General features: G+C 45.2%; 1 protein-coding gene across 4 annotated transcripts in view; it reads right to left on the reverse strand.

The window, feature by feature from the left end:
- TBL1XR1 (TBL1X/Y related 1) overlaps positions 1-18,472 on the reverse strand; it is a 411,343-nt gene that overhangs the window by 39,852 nt on the left and 353,019 nt on the right. For all 4 annotated transcript variants that reach the window (XM_069213060.1, XM_069213063.1, XM_069213062.1 and 1 more), the window contains exons 14-15: positions 17,631-17,758; positions 17,349-17,514 (exon numbers count right to left, since the gene is read on the reverse strand). In XM_069213060.1, coding sequence (XP_069069161.1) covers positions 17,349-17,514; positions 17,631-17,758 — 294 coding nt within the window. The remainder of the gene's footprint in view (positions 1-17,348; positions 17,515-17,630; positions 17,759-18,472) is intronic.

Here is an 18,472-nt window from a genome sequence, read left to right on the forward strand (position 1 = left end):
CACCTGTATCCCTCGGGCCCTCTACACTTGTCCCATTAATTAAGAGCTGCTGCCTGTATTTTTGCATGTTAGGGGGCCAGGCAGCCAGTGTGGCTAAATCCACCCCACCCTCAGAGACTAATGTAGCTTCAGTGTGACACCTGATTTGCTCTGGGCACACTGTTGATCCCACTTGGAGACTTGCCATTCCAGTGTTAGCTGGAGTGGAGTTTGAAGTGGTATTTTTCTTGGGACAGGCCTTGTCTCCAGTTTGGTGTCCAGACTGACTACAGCTACGACACCAGGCCTTTTTGGGATCAAAGTTTTTACCCTTGTACCCAGAATTGTTTTGTGAAGAGGCTCTGGGCCCACCCTCCTGTGCAGGTTTTTGGGGGCCTGTAGAAGACTCTTTACTATTTTTGTTTTTGGCTGTCTCACCACCCTTCCCCTGGGGAGGTTTTGTGACCCCTTTCTTTTGGTCACCCCCTGTGGAAGTTTTGGACACCCTAGTCTTGACCCAATGGTCCGCCTTCTTTCCCAATTCTTGGGGAGAAATTGGTCCTAGGTCTACCAGATGCTGATGCAGTTTGTCATTGAAACAATTACTTAATAGGTGTTCTTTCACAAATAAATTGTACAGCCCATCATAATTACTTACACCACTGCCTTGAATCCAACCATCTAGTGTTTTTACTGAGTAGTCTACAAAGTCAACCCAGGTCTGGCCCGAGGATTTTTGAGCCCCCCAGAATCTAATCCTATACTCCTCAGTGGAGAATCCAAAGCCCTCAATCAGGGTACCCTTCATGAGGTCATAAGATTCTGCATCTTTTCCAGAGAGTGTGAGGAGTCTATCCCTACACTTTTCTGTGAACATTTCCCAAAGGAGAGCACCCCAGTGAGATTTGTTCACTTTTCTGGTTACACAAGCCCTCTCAAAAGCTGTGAACCATTTGGTGATGTCATCACCATCTTCATATTTAGTTACAATCCCTTTAGGGATTTTCAACATGTCAGGAGAATCTCTGACCCTATTTATGTTGCTGCCACCATTGATGGATCCTAGGCCCATATCTTGTCTTTCCCTTTCTATGGCTAGGATCTGTCTTTCCAAAGCCAATCTTTTGGCCATCCTGGCTAACTGGATGTCCTCTTCACTGGGGTTATCCTCAGTGATTTCAGAGAGGTTGGTCCCTCCTGTGAGGGAGCCAGCATCTCTATTATGCTTGGAGTCAGGGCTTGAGAGGCCCTGTCCTCCCTAGATAGGACTGGTAGGGGGGAATCATCCTCCAATTCACTATCCTCATCCTCTGTGTTGCCATCCTCAGAGGGGTTGGCCTTTTCAAACTCTGCCAACAGCTCCTGGAGCTGTAGTTTGGAAGGTCTGGGGCCCATTACTATTTTCTTTAGTTTACAGAGTGACCTTAGCTCCCTCATCTTAAGATGGAGGTAAGGTGTGGTGTCGAGTTCCACCACATTCACATCTGTACTGGACATTATGCTTCTAAAAGTTGGAATACTTTTTAAGAATCTAAAACTAGTTCTAGAATCTAATTCAAACTTTTACCAAACTTTTAAACTCTAAAAGGAAATGCTAAACAGGGACTAACACAAGGCCCTAGCAGGACTTTTAAGAATTTAGAAAAATAGTTCAAATTGCAAAAATCAAGTTCTAATGACAATTTTTGGAATTTGTCGTGTGATCAGGTATTGGCTGAGTAGTCCAGCAAATGCAAAGTTTTGTACCCCACCGCTGATCCACCAATGTAGGAAGTTGGCTCTGTATGCACTATTTCAAAGTAAGGAATAGTATGCACAGAGTCCAAGAGTTCCCCTTAGAGGTAAGATAGTGGCAAAAAGAGATAATACTAATGCTCTATTTTGTGGTAGTGTGGTCGAGCAGTAGGCTTATCAGAGGGTAGTGTTAAGCATTTGTTGTACACACACAGGCAATAAATGAGGAACACACATTCAAAGACTTAACTCCAGGCCAATAGTTTTTATATAGAAAATGAAAATGTCACTTACCCAGTGTACATCTGTTCGTGGCATCAGTCGCAGTAGATTCGCATGTTTTGCAATAGCTCGCCATCTGGTGTTGGGCCGGAGTGTTACAAGTTGTTTTTCTTCGAAGAAGTCTTTCGAGTCACGGGACCGAGTGACTCCTCCTTTTGTCTCCATTGCGCATGGGCGTCGACTCCATCTTCGATTGGTTTTTCCCCGCAGAGGGTGAGGTAGGAGTTGAATTGTAGTAATAGTGCCCATGCAATGGAGTGACTAAGTATGCACCTATTTAAGGTTGAGATGATACATATATAAATAATTGAAGGTAACTTCCAAACTGCTACAGGTTCCCGGGGAGGTGGGTGGGCACATGCAAATCTACTGCGACTGATGCCACGAACAGATGTACACTGGGTAAGTGACATTTTCAGTTCGATGGCATCTGTCGCTGTAGATACGCATGTTTTGCATAGACTAGTAAGCAGTTATCTCCCCAAAAGCGGTGGATCAGCCTGTAGGAGTGGAAGTAGTCTGAAATAATGTTCTTAGTACGGCTTGACCTACTGTGGCTTGTTGTGCGGATAACACGTCTACACAGTAGTGCTTGGTGAATGTGTGAGGCGTAGACCATGTGGCTGCCTTACATATTTCTTGCATTGGGATGTTTCCTAGAAAGGCCATGGTAGCACCTTTCTTTCTGGTTGAGTGTGCCCTTGGTGTAATGGGCAGCTGTCGTTTAGCTTTAAGGTAGCAGATTTGGATGCATTTAACTATCCATCTGGCTATACCTTGTTTTGATATTGGGTTTCCTGCATGAGGTTTTTGAAATGCAATAAATAGTTGTTTAGTCTTTCTGATGTTTTTTGTTCTGTCAATGTAATACATCAATGCTCTTTTGACATCTAATGTATGTAGTGCCCTTTCAGCTACGGTATCTGGCTGTGGAAAGAACACTGGAAGTTCCACTGTTTGATTTAGATGGAACAGTGAAATAACCTTTGGCAAAAATTTAGGATTGGTCCTTAGGACGACCTTATTCTTGTGTAGTTGTATAAAAGGTTCCTGTATTGTAAACGCTTGAATCTCGCTTACTCTTCTTAGGGAAGTAATGGCGATGAGAAATGCCACCTTCCAGGTTAGGAACTGTATGTCGCAGGAGTGCATGGGTTCAAAAGGTGGACCCATAAGTCTAGTTAGGACAACATTTAGGTTCCATGAAGGAACAGGAGGTGTTCTTGGTGGTATAATTCTCCTAAGGCCCTCCATGAATGCTTTAATGACTGGTATCTTATATAGGGAAGTTGAATAGGTAGTCTGCAGGTATGCAGATATTGCTGCAAGGTGTATTTTAATGGAAGAGAAAGCCAGGTTAGATTTTTGTAAGTGAAGCAAGTAACCCACTACATGTTCTGGAGTTGTGTGTAATGGTTGTATTTGATTAATATGGCAGTAGCAAACAAACCTCTTCCATTTACTTGCATAGCAGTGCCTGGTGGATGGCCTTCTGGCTTGTTTTATGACTTCCATACATTCTTGGGTAAGTTGTAAGTGCCCGAATTCTAGGATTTCAGGAGCCAGATTGCTAGATTCAGCGATGCTGGATCTGGGTGTCTGATCTTTTGGTTGTGCTGTGTCAACAGATCTGGCCTGTTGGGCAATTTGATGCAGGGTACTACTGATAGGTCTAGCAGCGTTGTGTACCAGGGTTGCCTTGCCCAAGTTGGTGCTATCAATATGAGTTTGATTTGACTGAGTTTGTTTACCAGGTAAGGAAGGAGAGGGAGAGGAGGAAAAGCGTAAGCAAATATCCCTGACCAGTTCATCCATAGGGCATTGCCTTGGGACTGTTTGTGTGGGTATCTGGATGCGAAGTGTTGACATTTTGCGTTCTCCCTTGTCGCAAACAAGTCTATCTGAGGTGTTCCCCAGAGTTTGAAATAAGTGTTCAGGATTTGGGGGTGAATTTCCCATTCGTGGACCTGTTGGTGATCTCGATAGAGATTGTCTGCGAGTTGATTTTGGATCCCTGGTATAAATTGTGCTATTAGGCGAATTTGGTTGTGAATTGCCCAACGCCAAATCTTTTGTGCTAGCAGGCTTAACTGCGTGGAGTGCGTCCCCCCTTGCTTGTTTAGATAATACATTGTTGTCATGTTGTGTGTTTTGACGAGAATGTATTTGTGAACTATGATTGGTTGGAAAGCTTTTAGTGCTTGAAAAACTGCTAGAAGTTCTAGGTGATTTATATGCAGTTTTGTTTGATGTACGTTCCATTGTCCTTGTATGCTGTGTTGATCGAGGTGTGCTCCCCACCCTGTCATGGAAGCATCTGTTGTTATTACGTATTGTGGCACTGGGTCTTGGAAAGGCCGCCCTTTGTTTAAATTTATGTTGTTCCACCACAGAAGCGAGAGGTAAGTTTGGCGGTCTATTAACACCAGATCTAGAAGGTGACCCTGTGCTTGTGACCATTGTGATGCTAGGCACTGTTGTAAGGGCCTCATGTGCAGTCTTGCGTTTGGGACAATGGCTATGCATGAAGACATCATGCCTAGGAGTTGTAGTACCATCTTTGCGTGTATTCTTTGTGTTGGATACATGCGTTGTATGATGGTGTTGAAATTTCGAATTCTTTGTGGACTTGGAGTGACTACTCCTTTTGATGTGTCTATTATGGCTCCTAGGTATTGTTGTACCTTGCGCGGCAGAATTTTGGATTTTGTTAAATTGACGGTGAACCCTAGTTTGAAGAGGGTTTGTATGATATGATTTGTGTGATTTGAGCACTGTATTAACGAATGGGGCTTGATTAGCCAGTCGTCTAGATATGGGAACACATGTATTTGCTGCCTTCTTATGTGTGCAGCGACTACCGCTAGACACTTGGTAAAGACTCTTGGTGCGGTAGTTAATCCGAAAGGCAGTACCTTGAATTGGTAATGTATTCCCTTGAATACAAACCTTAGGTATTTCCTGTGCGATGGGTGTATTGGTATATGGAAATAAGCATCCTTGAGGTCTAAAGTTGCCATGTAGTCGTGTAGTTTTAGCAATGGCAATACTTCTTGTAGTGTGACCATGTGAAAGTGGTCTGATTTGATGAAAGTGTTCACTACTCTGAGGTCTAGGATTGGTCTCAGCGTTTTGTCCTTCTTTGGTATCAGAAAGTACAGTGAGTAAACTCCTGTGTTTATTTGTGTGTTTGGCACTAATTCGATTGCATTCTTTTGCAATAGTGCCTGCACTTCTATCTCCAGGAGATTGGAATGGTGTGTTGTCAAATTTTGTGCTTTTGGTGGTATGTTTGGAGGGAATTGTAGAAATTCTATGCAATAACCATGTTGGATAATTGCTAGAACCCAAGTGTCTGTAGTGATTTCCTCCCATGCTTTGTAATAATGACTCATTCTTCCCCCCACTGGTGATGTGTGGAGGGGGTGAGTGACATGTGAGTCACTGTTTAGTAGTAGGGGTTTTGGGGCTCTGAAATCTTCCTCTATTTCTAGGGAATTGCCCTCCTCTATATTGTCCCCGAAAACCTCCTCTATACTGTCCCTGGTAACTGGACGGTGTTGCTTGTGAGGTGCTGGCTTGTGTGCTCTGACCCGAAACCCCCCTCGAAAGGGTGTTTTACGGAATGTGCTGTAATTCCCTCTGCTCTGCGGGGAGTAGAGTGCGCCCATGGCTTTGGCAGTGTCCGTATCTGTTTTGAGTTTCTCAATCGCTGTGTCCACTTCTGGACCGAACAGTTCTTTTTCATTAAAAGGCATATTGAGAACTGCTTGTTGAATCTCTGGTTTAAATCCAGACGTTCGGAGCCATGCATGCCTTCTGATAGTTACAGATGTATTAATTGTCCGTGCAGCTGTATCTGCAGCGTCCATGGAGGAGCGGATCTGGTTGTTGGAAATGGTCTGTCCCTCCTCAACCACTTGTTTTGCCCTATTTTGTAAGTCCTTGGGCAGATGTTCAATGAGATGTTGCATCTCGTCCCAGTGGGCTCTGTCATAGCGCGCAAGTAGTGCCTGGGAGTTCGCGATGCGCCACTGGTTTGCAGCTTGTGCTGCGACTCTTTTACCAGCTGCATCGAACTTGCGGCTTTCTTTATCTGGGGGTGGTGCATCTCCAGATGTGTGAGAGTTGGCCCTTTTCCTAGCTGCTCCTACAACGACAGAGTCTGGTGGCAGCTGAGTAGTGATGAAAACCGGGTCTGTAGGAGGCGCCTTATACTTTTTTTCCACCCTTGGTGTGATTGCCCTACTTTTGACCGGCTCCATAAAGATTTCTTTCGCGTGCCGGAGCATACCAGGGAGCATAGGCAGGCTTTGGTATGAGCTGTGGGTGGAGGAGAGTGTGTTGAATAAAAAATCATCCTCGACCTGTTCTGAGTGGAGGCTTACGTTGTGAAATTGTGCTGCTCTAGCCACCACTTGAGAATACGCAGTGCTGTCTTCTGGTGGAGAAGGCTTCGTAGGGTATGCCTCCGGACTGTTATCTGACACTGGGGCGTCGTATAGGTCCCATGCGTCTTGATCTTGGTCACCCTGGCTTATGGTGGTGTGAGCTGGGGAGTGTGATGGAGTTCGTGCTGGTGAGACGTTAAGCACGGGCGGAGGAGAGGGTGGTGGGGTAACTCTTTTCACCACTTTTGGTTGTGGTGTCTGTTCAGTTTGGAACTCCAACCTTCTCTTTCTTCTAATGGGGGGAAGGGTGCTTATTTTTCCTGTCCCCTGCTGTATGAAGATACGCTTTTGCGTATGGTCCACATCAGTTGATTGTAGCTCTTCCTCAAACCTATGCTTTTGCATTTGGGAGGTTAGCGAGTGCTCTTCTGTATAAGAGCCTGAAGCTGGGTCGCTTGCAGTTTGTTTCGGCACCGAAACCTTGTCTGCGTGTTTTTTCGGCTCCGAGGTGACTTTTTTCTTTTTCGGGGCCGAAACCTCTCTGCGTCGATCTTCTTCGGTGCCGCTGTCTCGGCGTCGAGCCGTGTCCACACCGGCATCTCGGTGTCGAGGCTTGTCTCCAGCACTTTCTCGGTCCCGAGAAGGCTGCGTGCCAGTGTCTCGACCGGAGTCGGACGATCTCGGCACTGTTTGGGCCTTTTTCGGTGCCGACGGTCGGTCACCGAATTTATGGGTGGAGCCATGGCCTGATGGCAGTGGCGTCCCCTGGGCCTTGTAAATTTTCCTCTGTGTGGTTTTCGACGTCTTACTCACGGTTTGTGTATCGTCGAATCCTTCGGAGTCCGATTCTTGGATCGAGAAGGTACCTTCCTCTTCCTGCTCCTCGAACTCTCGGTGGGCTGTCGGCGCGGACGCCATCTGAAGTCTTCTGGCTCGACGGTCTCGGAGTGTCTTTCGGGACCGGAACGCACGACAGGCCTCACAGGTGTCTTCACTGTGCTCAGGTGACAGGCACAGGTTACAGACCAAGTGTTGGTCTGTATAGGGGTATTTATTGTGGCATTTGGGGCAGAAACGGAACGGGGTCCGTTCCATCGGCGTTCTTCAGCACGCGGTCGGGCCGACCAGGCCCCGACGGGGGATCGAAAAACTACCCCGAAGGGCACCGGAGCTCTTCGATCTTCGATGCGGTGTTGAATCTAAGTACGCCGATCCCGAACGCAACAATACCGACGAAAATCTTCCGAAATTAGCTAATTTTCCGTTCCGAAACTCGGAGCGACAGGAACACGTCCGAACCCGATGGCGGAAAAAAAACAATCGAAGATGGAGTCGACGCCCATGCGCAATGGAGACAAAAGGAGGAGTCACTCGGTCCCGTGACTCGAAAGACTTCTTCGAAGAAAAACAACTTGTAACACTCCGGCCCAACACCAGATGGCGAGCTATTGCAAAACATGCGTATCTACAGCGACAGATGCCATCGAACATATATTTTCTTAATTTATTTTTAGAACCACAACTTCAAGATTTGAAGTAATACATAAAATGCAAGGTACTCCACACAGGTAAGTTAGGAACTTTGAATTAGAGCAATAACATATACAGTTTTTGTTAAAATGGCAATAAGCTATTTTAAAAGTAGACAGTGCAAAAATCAACAGTTCCTGGGGGAGTTAAGTATTGGTTAGACTGTGAGGTAAGTAAGGCACTTACAAGTCTCAGTTCCTGGGCAAAGGCAGCCCACCGTTGGGGATTCAAGGCAACCCCAAAGTTACCACACCAGCAGCTCAGGGCTGGTCAGGTACAGAGGTCGAAGAAGTGGCCAAAACACATAGGCGCCTAAGGAGAACAGGGGTGCTCCGGTTCCAGTCTGCCAGCAGGTAAGTACCCGCATCCTCGGGGGGCAGACCAGGGGGGGTTTGTAGAGCACTGGGGGGTACACAAGTAGGCACACAAAACACCCTCAGCGGCACAGGGGCGGCCGGGTGCAGTGCGCAAAGCAGGCGTCGGATTTTGTACTGGATTCAATGGAGGGACCTGGGGTCACTAGAGCAGTGCAGACAGGGCACAGGGGGCTTCTCGGGCCAGCCACCGACTGGGCTAGGCAGAGGGTCGCCTGGGGGGAGGAGGGGTCACTCCTGCACTGAGGTTCAGTTATTTCTTGTCCTGGGGGCTGCAGGTGCAGTGCTTGTTACAGGTAGTCACGGTCAGGGGGAGCCTCTGGATTCTCTCCTGATGCTTCCCTGTAGGGGTCCAGGTGCGTCATTTCGGGCTACTCACGAGGTCGCAGTCGCCTAGGAGTTCTCCCTGTGGTGTTGGTTCCGGCGGGAAGAGTGAGGTCCTTAAAAGCTGCAAGAAAGTTGCAAAGTTGTTGCTGTTGTTGAGCAGAGCCGCTGCTGCTCACTGGAGTTTCTTGGTCCTTTGGTTCAGGGCAGTCCTCAGACTTCAGAGGTCGCTGGTCCCTGTCGGATGCGTCGCTGTTGCAGTTTTCTTCGAGTCAGGAGACAGGCCGGTAGGGCTGGGGCCAAAGCAGTTGTCGTCTCCGTTGTCTCTGCAGGGCTTTCAGGTCAGCAGTCGTCCTTGTTTCAGGTTGCAGGAATCTGATTTCCTGGGTTCTGGGGTGCCCCTAAATATTAAATTTAGGGGTGTGTTTAGGTCTGGGGGCAGTAGCCAATGGCTACTGTCCTGGAGGGTGGCTACACCCTCTTTGTGCCTCCTCCCTGAGGGGAGGGGGGCACATTCCTAATCCTATTGGGGGAATCCTCCCAAACTAAGATGGAGGATTTCTAAAGGCAGGGGTCACCTCAGCTCAGGGCACCTTAGGGGCTGTCCCGACTGGTAGGTGACTCCTCCTTGTTTTTCTAATTATATCCTCCAGCCTTGCCGCCAAAAGTGGGGGCAGTGGCTGGAGGGGCGGGCATCTCCACTAGCTGGGATGCCCTGTGGCGCTGTAACAAAAAGGGGTGAGCTTTTGAGGCTCACCGCCAGGTGTTACAGTTACTGCAGGGGGAGGTGAGAAGCACCTCCACCCAGTACAGGCTTTGCTAGCCACAGAGTGACAAAAGCACTCTCTCCCCATGTGGCCAGAAACTCGTCTGGTTGTGCCGGGCTGGCAGAAACTGGTCAGCCTAACACTAGGAGTTGGGCTGGTATTCAGGGGGCAACTCTAAGATGCCCTCTGGGTGCATTTTACAATAAATCCCACACTGGCATCAGTGTGCATTTAATGTGCTGAGCAGTTTGATACCAAACTTCCCAGATTTCAGTGTAGCCATTATGGAACTGTGGAGTCCGTGTTTGACAAACTCCCAGACCATATACTCTTATGGCTACCCTGCACTTACAATGTCTAAGGTTTTGCTTAGACACTGTAGGGGCATAGTGCTCATGCACATATACCCTCACCTGTGGTATAGTGCACCCTGCCTTAGGGCTTTGAGGCCTGCTAGAAGGGTGACTTACCTATGCCACAGGTAGTGTGAGGTTGGCATGGCACTCTGAGGGTAGTGCCATGTCGACTTAGTCATTTTCTCCCCACCAGCACACACAAGCTGTGAGGCAGTGTGCATGTGCTGAGTGAGGGGTCCCCAGGGTGGCATAATATATGCCTCAGCCCTTAGAGACCTTCCCTGGCATCAGGGCCCTTGGTACCAGGGGTACCATTTACAATGGACTTATCTGTTTGCCAGGGCTGTGCCAATTGTGGAAGCAAAAAAGTACAGTTTAGGGAAAGAACACTGGTGGTGGGGGCCTGGTTAGCAGGGTCCCAGCACACTTTGAATCATAACTTGGCATCAGCAAATGGCAAAATGTCAGAGGGTAATCATGCCAAGGAGGCATTTCCTTACATACAGGGAGTCAGGATGCCTGAAATCCATGGAAGATACAAACTCAACATTTCTCAAAGGAAGGAGGAAACTACTCCAGTGTCACACCGGCAAGGCTTGACTGAGGGTACATCTTGACTGGGCAAAAAGGGGATTGGAAGAATCACCAGGCAATAGTCCAATGGGCCTACTAGAACAAAGCGCCCATGGTCTTCATGATGTCGAATATGGTGACCACTACTCAGATACACAAGATGATTAAGATTATGATGATTAAGATGATTACCCTCTATGAGCCTGCCACCAATGGTTTTCCTACACAGCCGATTCACACAACTTACAAAGATTATAGTCTTAGGTTAATTAATTAATTCCAGGGGGAGGTACATTGTGACTGTTGTTAACCACATTGGCCTGATGATACATGATACACATGATATAAAGCTATGTAAGCTGAATACTAATGACTATGCCAGGTGAAGATGGCGCTTGTGCTATACATAAGGTTGTAAACTCAGGACCCCTCCTAGATAGGCCATCAGCTTGGTGGGCCCTCAGGAAGTCCCCAACCCATATCTTGCCTGCCCACCACCCTTTCACCTTAGACTGCACCCATTTCCAGCCTTAACTCTACTATACAGAGGCCACTTATACCAATGGCAGCTGTTCTGTGTCCAGTATTTTTTGTTACTTAAATACAAGCTGTCAGCCTTGGAGAGAGGTGAAAGCCACTCGGGTGATAGGCACAAGCCAGGCCACAGATCCAATCCCGGAGGGCACCCCCAAGACAGGACAGATTTGTTATTTACCTTCTCATATCAACAGGTGATTGTTCAGTGCCTTTCTCCCCTACAAACTACTTCAGATACAAATACCACCCCTCCTGATCGACTCTCTAGGAGGGCTCAAAGGTCTTGTGTGTTGGCATCTTTCATTACACACTGACACAGACTTGCCATACATTAGACTTTCACTCCATTTGTATATTGACCAACCCTTCAGGTGGCCACTTTCAACAGCTATACATCACTGTTCTACTGCACTCCTAGCAGACACAACCATCTTGACAAGATCTCACTATAGTCTATCTGAATAGTTTGAGTCATTTTATTAAGTGCAAAAAAGTTAATGAAGTACTACCTCCAATCCCTATATGCCACTTATTTAGGAGACCCATCTCTCTACAGTGGAAAGACAAACTGAGCAGGGACAGGGTGGGCAAGGAATATCACACAAGTAAAAGGAACAGAAAGGGGTGAATTTCACCTCTTAGCCGTACCGCAAAGGAGGTGTAGCAATACGCATGAGGAACAGTCTCTCTTTCCATATACATAGGATGTGGCACAACTTGGAGGGGCACTATATGCTCAATGGCACAATTCAAGACCAAACTACTAATAGGCTCGAAATATTGCCCATTGACAAATGAGAAACCTTTATGGATACAACTAGAATAATATTACAACATCTGTGAGAAAAGATACTCCTGAGAGGAGACTGGAACACAACACTAAACCTATACCAACACAAGTTCAATCACCCAGATGCACAATGTATCAAATGGGGGCTATTACAAGATCTGCAATCAAACTTCTCTCAGTGATTTCCGGAGATGAAACATCCCCCAGACAGGGAAGGAATGGTTTCTTACCTGTAACTCCAGTTCTCTTGTAGGGGTATTTCCATGATAGTCATAAGCACTGAATAGTTCTGCGCGCCTGCGGGGACCCCGGAGCACTGTTCTGTAATGTATTCTTAAGTGTAGATGTTAGCCTTTCTTGAAAAAAAGGCCTGTTAAACCACTTAAGAATATCAATGTGCAGCCTAGGTGAAAAGCTACACAGGCCAAATTGTTTATTCTTGAGGTTGGAAAGAAAGACAGCTGTAGTACAGATACACCTTTAAACATATATTTATTCTAGAAATATAATAAAAAATATATTCTCAAGCTTTATTTACACCTCCAAATGAGAATAAAACAATGCAGGGCAGTGTAGGCCATAGGCTGCCATTATACAGGATGTAAATAGAGCTGTGCCTTTAAGAAAGGAAAGTCTTCCTGTATCCCATCATGCACAGCAAAAGGCAGTTGCCTCAGTTATTTTCAGTTCCTTGCTCTGCTGTTACTTTGGAAAAAAAAAAAAGCACAGCAGTCCATGCCGGCAATCCGAGATTCAAAGGGCTCCCATCTTATGCATACCCTAAAATATTTAAGCACTTCTACCAGACAATGAAGACAGTTAAGTGCCATAGTTCCATCCACTAAGAGGATTCCTTTCTAGCCCCCCCCTTGACACTCCCTAAAATTACCGCTAAGCAAACCCAACTTCTGGAACATGACATATCGGAGGCAGAGATAGAACCAGCGACAGCCTCCTACATAATAATGCCCCGGGTACAGATCTGTTCTCGTCAGTGTACTACAGAACAAGTGACTCTTGGTTCCACCACTCTGTAAACTATTTTGGAAAACTGGAGGACCAGCACCCTTGAAGGAGACAAATATACCAAGACAACCCTTAATTTTAAGCCTTTTAATGATTTACTGGATTGCACCATCCTTGGTGCATTAGGGACCAAGCTGGGTTTGTTCCACACCCCTACTCTGAGTCTCTCTTGAGAACACTGGCACAAGCCAACTGGCAGGTACAAGAGACAGACGAAAAGGTGGTTCTCTCCCTTGGCGCTAAGTAAGCCTCTGATAAGGCGGAATGGTCCTACCTGTTCCCTCTGCTGGCAAAGCTTGTTCTCAGCAATAAACTCATTACTAGCTCACCTTCATTGCCAGTTATTGAGGTATGGGAAGATTGGTACGCCTGACGCCAAAGATGCCTGTCATCACTTTTGTGAGCACCGAGGGGTCCTGGTGAGACCAAAGGGAAGCACAGTGATCAGAAAATGCTCCTGTCCCACCACAAACTGAAGGTAGCACTGATTGGCTTCCAGGACGACGACAGAGGGCAGACATGTCTTGGGCCAGAGTGAGCATCTTGAATTTCTCCTTCTGCTGGAAGGCACTGAGATGGCACGAGCCTAAAATAGGACGAACGCCATACTTCTTGGACAACAAAAAGTAGAGGGGTCAACAACCACGTCGTACTTCTAGCACTCCTTCTATATCCCCCTTGGCCAAAAGGGCATGCACTTCCTGATGCAAAATTTAGGAATGATCCTCAGTCAGTTGTTGGGAGGGATGGTGTAAGGTGCAGCGGAGAAGGAAGGAAGGAAGGACGGACAAAGCAAACGATCTGCTGGACCCACCTGTCTGAAGTTATGGCTTGTCAACCTGGGAAGAATTGTTGGATTCTGCCTGATCTGGTGGCTGTACTATATTAAGGCACAATGAAGGAGTTTTGCTGTTGGCACTGAAGTGAGGTGGTGGGGTAGTCAGTGAACTGAGCGGCTCACTGACCTGAAACGCAGGAGAGTTGGACATCACGGCACGACCGCAAAATTGCTGGGTTTCTTACAGAGGGTGGATAGGCCGGCGGTATGGAAGTGCTCTGCCAAAGTCATAAAATAAGCAGTATGGTTGGTGCAGCTGGTGAGGTGGGCAGGTAAGCCCAGAGAGCATGCCATAGCCCTGCTCTCTCTGAATTGCTCTAAAGCAGAATTAGCCTTGTCCCTAACATGCAAACCCTGTGAAGGGGCATGTCTACAAGGGCGGAGTGGACACAACTGTAGAACCATGATGATCACTGACACACATGGTGGCGATTGGCAACACTGGTCCCAACGGCTCACTCAAAGGAATTGGTGGTGTACAAACCACAAGGAATGGTGAACTTGGGTATATCAGAACTATACTGAGTAGCCAAGGCAAGAAGAAATTGAGACCTTCAGGGACATCAGGGAATACTTGAGCCACTCAGTCCGAAAGCACGTGGGAATACTGGTTCATGGGAAATCTGGCATTTACTGAACAGAAAGCCAGGTTGGTGGAAGAGAGAGCTCGCAGTTGTAAAATACAGTAGTCTGGCAAAGTGTCGGTGTTAGATCTGCTTGTGGACACTTGCACCACTAAACTTACTGGGGAAGGGTGCTGAGACAGGGCTGCCCAAGGTAGGGCAACTGCACCTCGCTATTTTTTTATTTTATTTTTTGGGGGGGGGGGGGAATGGGGAAGTTTGGGGATGTTGCAGCAAAGTTTGGCCCAATCAGTCAATAAGTATCAGCTAGTGCCTCACTGAATGGCCAAAACCTTCCGCGGCCCTAGGTGCTACCATGACGTAGAAGGAAGATTTTTCAGTGGCAAGGGAATTCACAGGTGGTCTTGAAGCTGCTGACCTCCTGATAGCCGTCATATTCCCCTCATGACAGGGCTGAGCTAACATCACAACTGTCAGAGTTTATGCCAAAAAGGTATTATAAGCTGTGTTCTTTATCATGTGGAAATGGTAGATCAAGCAGGGAAAGTAGCATCTTAACAGTGTTCGAGGGCATCTTTGGTCAAAGTTGGACCTGTGCGGACATATAGTAGAACAGCTATCTACTCGCGCAGGGTTGATGGATTTAGCACTAGCATCGAAGCTCCAGGAATATTAGGCCAAATCTGTCCATCATGCATGCCGACAATAACCAATGTGTTGGCCTTTTACAGCCATGGCATTCAATCTCTTTCCAAATGTGTCGGTCTAGTAACACTTTTTCAGTGGTGCTTTGTGGTCCCTTAAGTAAGTTGTGTCTTAGGCCAAAGTATTGCCAGTTGTAATATACTTCATTTTAACCAAGGGAGAACTACTGGTACAGTGGTCAGAGTGCTCAAATGTGGACCTAAATGGCAGACTTTGATGGACTTTCTTGGTTGTTCTCTGAAATTATGTAAGATAGAGTGATTTTCTAGGGTTTCCAAACAGAGATCGTACATGATGAAGCCCTGTTCACCTACAGAGCGAAAACAGGACTTGTGAGCACATGGAAAATTAGACAGATGCTATACAGCCCTCCCCATCCATCAGGCAAGGACAGCTTAAGCCTTCATGTTCATCATCCTGGTACTCCTACTGGATATTTGCATCTCTGGGAACATCCTTGTTTCCAGTGAGAGACGATTTTGAAGTTGACCTGGAGAGTAAGCATCCTTGGGATCTGTAGCACCAAATAATTCACCATCGTCTCCCTCAGTTTCCAGAATTTGGGGAGGCAAGTGGAAATTCAGAGTCAGCAGTTGGAAGTTCAATGTCAGTACTGCCCTACTCCTGTACTAGTGACCAAAGTGTTGGTAGCCATGTGCTTTTTTGGACAACTGAAAATACACCTCAATTTGTGTTCCACCGAGTTACCCCTCACAACGTCTTCCCATCTAAATTTAGACAGAGAAGGCTTCACAGTAAATAATCACTCCTCCTATGATCAGTAAGAGGAACTGCATTCAAATATCTGGAATTCATTTTCACCATCACTTTGATCTGATCCAGATCCAGATCCATTCATAAGACTATTTAAACCATGTGCTTACAGCTATACATGAACTGAACGTGCACTATAATCCTTTTACTATTATTCTTGCAACCTTAGTTCGGTTTACTTCCTTAATATTGTTTTTCCCCCCTCATTCTTTACGATGTTAATGTTGCTCCCTAAATTGTATTACTTTTATAACAGCTCCATAGAAAGTTGGGAAAACAAACAGCAAGGTCATGGGTCTCCGTTTTTAAGTCACCTTAGAAGCGTTTGCTGCAGCTTCTGATCCTTAACGCAGTTTAATCACTGTGAAAAAAGGAGAAATGTAAACAATAAAACAGAAAAATTCAAACTTGTGTTAATATCAGTGACAATAGATGAGAACGTTGAAATCTGCCACCTGAACAAGGAAGGGATAAGGCAAATTGGGTGCATTGTTTATGTGTTTGGTGTACTCTATGCGGGAGGTAATCAAAGTGCAACCTTTTTTTCTATAAATAATACACCCCGGTGTAGTAATGGTGTATAAGACGTTTTTGAAGCCTCAGCCTATGGAAGAGATACTTCGATGGTAATTAATATTGAGGGAATATAATTCAGAAATAGGATTCAATTGGCTACTAAATAGATGTACTAGTAAGTGAGTTTTAACTTGCTCAAACGCTGGTAAGGATGCGTATCAATACTGCATAGAATAAGCTTTATAGTTCAACAAGGTATGAGGCAAAGGACTTTTGTTTCCAGATCTCGGAATTTGGTACTAGCCTAGACCTCTTCATTTCTCAAAAATTCACATAAAACACATATGAACAGACGCACATCTGCTGCAAAAGCAGTCCTTTCAGTACAAGGTTCTGATGGGACAATGTGCCCTTTAAAGAGTGCCCTTTAAAGAAAAAAACTCCTTTGTAAACGATTTTCTTTTGCATGTTCCCAGCAGACAGTGCTGCTGCTTGCAATGGGTCCCAACTCGCACAGACGGCCTCAATCTTTAAAATGTCCTTTCAAATTGATTTCAAGATTCACCAACCACTGGCCATCTTTGATTTGTTTTTTTTTTGTTTTTATAAAACCTACAAAATCACTCCAAGTTGGCCATAACTGTACTCGTGTGTGGATACATATCCCACCATCTTTGAATGGTTATTGAAAAACTTTATAACAAAATGAATTCCACGATTGATGCTCCTGCATGTCCATGCATGGGTGGCCATTGCTGAATGTTTTAGCCTGAAGCACAATAAAAATGCACTCCATGACTGTGTCATACATTGAGACACACACATACACACACACAGAGGCAGGTCCCTTGGAATGCTTTTGCCACACTTTATCATTCTTATATCATTCTTTACCATTCCAAAATACAATGTTCTGCTTTCAAACAAGTTGGACACTGTGGAAAAGTAAAGTCGTAAAAGATAACAAATAAAACAAACCCTGGCAAAGCAAATAGCTCTGCAGCCAACTCCAGAAGTATTGGTGTTACCAATGCTGCTTGTCTTTGAACACAAGTAAGTGATGCAAGTATTCATACAAAGGTTACCAGCTGTTGTGTTAAAGACCTTATTCTCTGTAATTAAACAGTTTACGGTTATTTTAAAACAGTTTATTACTTTTCAAATAAGTTGCTTTATCTAGTAAAGTGCATCATATGTGACGTTATGAAACAGTGTTATGCAAGCATCAAACAGCAGCATTTACTTATTCATAAACATCTGATCCATACCTGCGTATTCCAGATGTGAACACATTTGTCGAACGAACCACTGGCTAGGTACCTTCCATCAGGACTAAAGGCTACACTGTATACAGGTTCTTGATGTTTTGTTAATGTGTGGATACATATCCCTCTATCTACATCCCATAGCCTAACAGTGGAATCAAAGGATGCACTGCAAAACAGAATGGAATTTGTTATAGTAATCTTATTAACCATTTAAAAAAACAAAAACAAATGTCATCCTAAAAAAAAGGTAATTTATTGGGTGAAAAAAATGAACCAATTTACCTAGCTAGCATTAGATTGGCATTTGGATTGTTCGTCCCGGGCCCTGTAGGACTCCACTTGATTGTATAAATTTCTTTGTTGTGTGCTTGCAAATCATGTACGCAGTTATCTTGTTTCATACTCCAGATCTGTTTCAAAAATAAAATTTACATTTTAAAGCTGTATGATATTATTTCTGCACAGGTACGAGATACTCAAGCATTTTTACTAGGATTTTAAATATAGAACGTATAAAGATCATATAACAACCACAATTGTGGTTTGCCAAGTATACTTTGAGAGTTCAGACGTTTTCATTACACCACTACTTAGCAACCTTCATTTGATGATCCACTCAGAGAAGCAAAATAAAGAATTAGGTAGATGTTATATTTCAAAACTAAGAGCTCCTGTGTAGCATTATAACATAGTAGTATGGATAGACAGAACATATGTGCATCAAGTATAAAATAATTAAAATTATACCTACACTTTAGGTAAAGCCTTCTAAATGACACACAAAAAACACAAAGATTAAAAGGATCCCGATACACAAGACAACTAAAAAATTTAAAGAGAAGTTACTCTAATTGGTGACTCGCGTAATCAAAGTCCTCAATAGCCGCACTCCCTTCTACAGGCATCTGGAATGCCTAGTGAACTGTGATAGAAAACCACAGCAAAATTTTACTCAGCACATGAATTGCTACTCTGACGCATAGTTGGGGAGCAGACTGTCTATCCAACTAGCTCCTCCTTTGGATCCCTATAAGTTTGATGTTTTAGTACCTCTTAGATGATAAACTCACTAAACTTCAGGAGTTATCGCAGGTATGTTCTTTTAAGAGTGGTAAAAGGACATC

Source organism: Pleurodeles waltl, chromosome 11 (assembly GCF_031143425.1).
Source record: "Pleurodeles waltl isolate 20211129_DDA chromosome 11, aPleWal1.hap1.20221129, whole genome shotgun sequence".
Taxonomy (NCBI): domain Eukaryota; kingdom Metazoa; phylum Chordata; class Amphibia; order Caudata; family Salamandridae; genus Pleurodeles; species Pleurodeles waltl.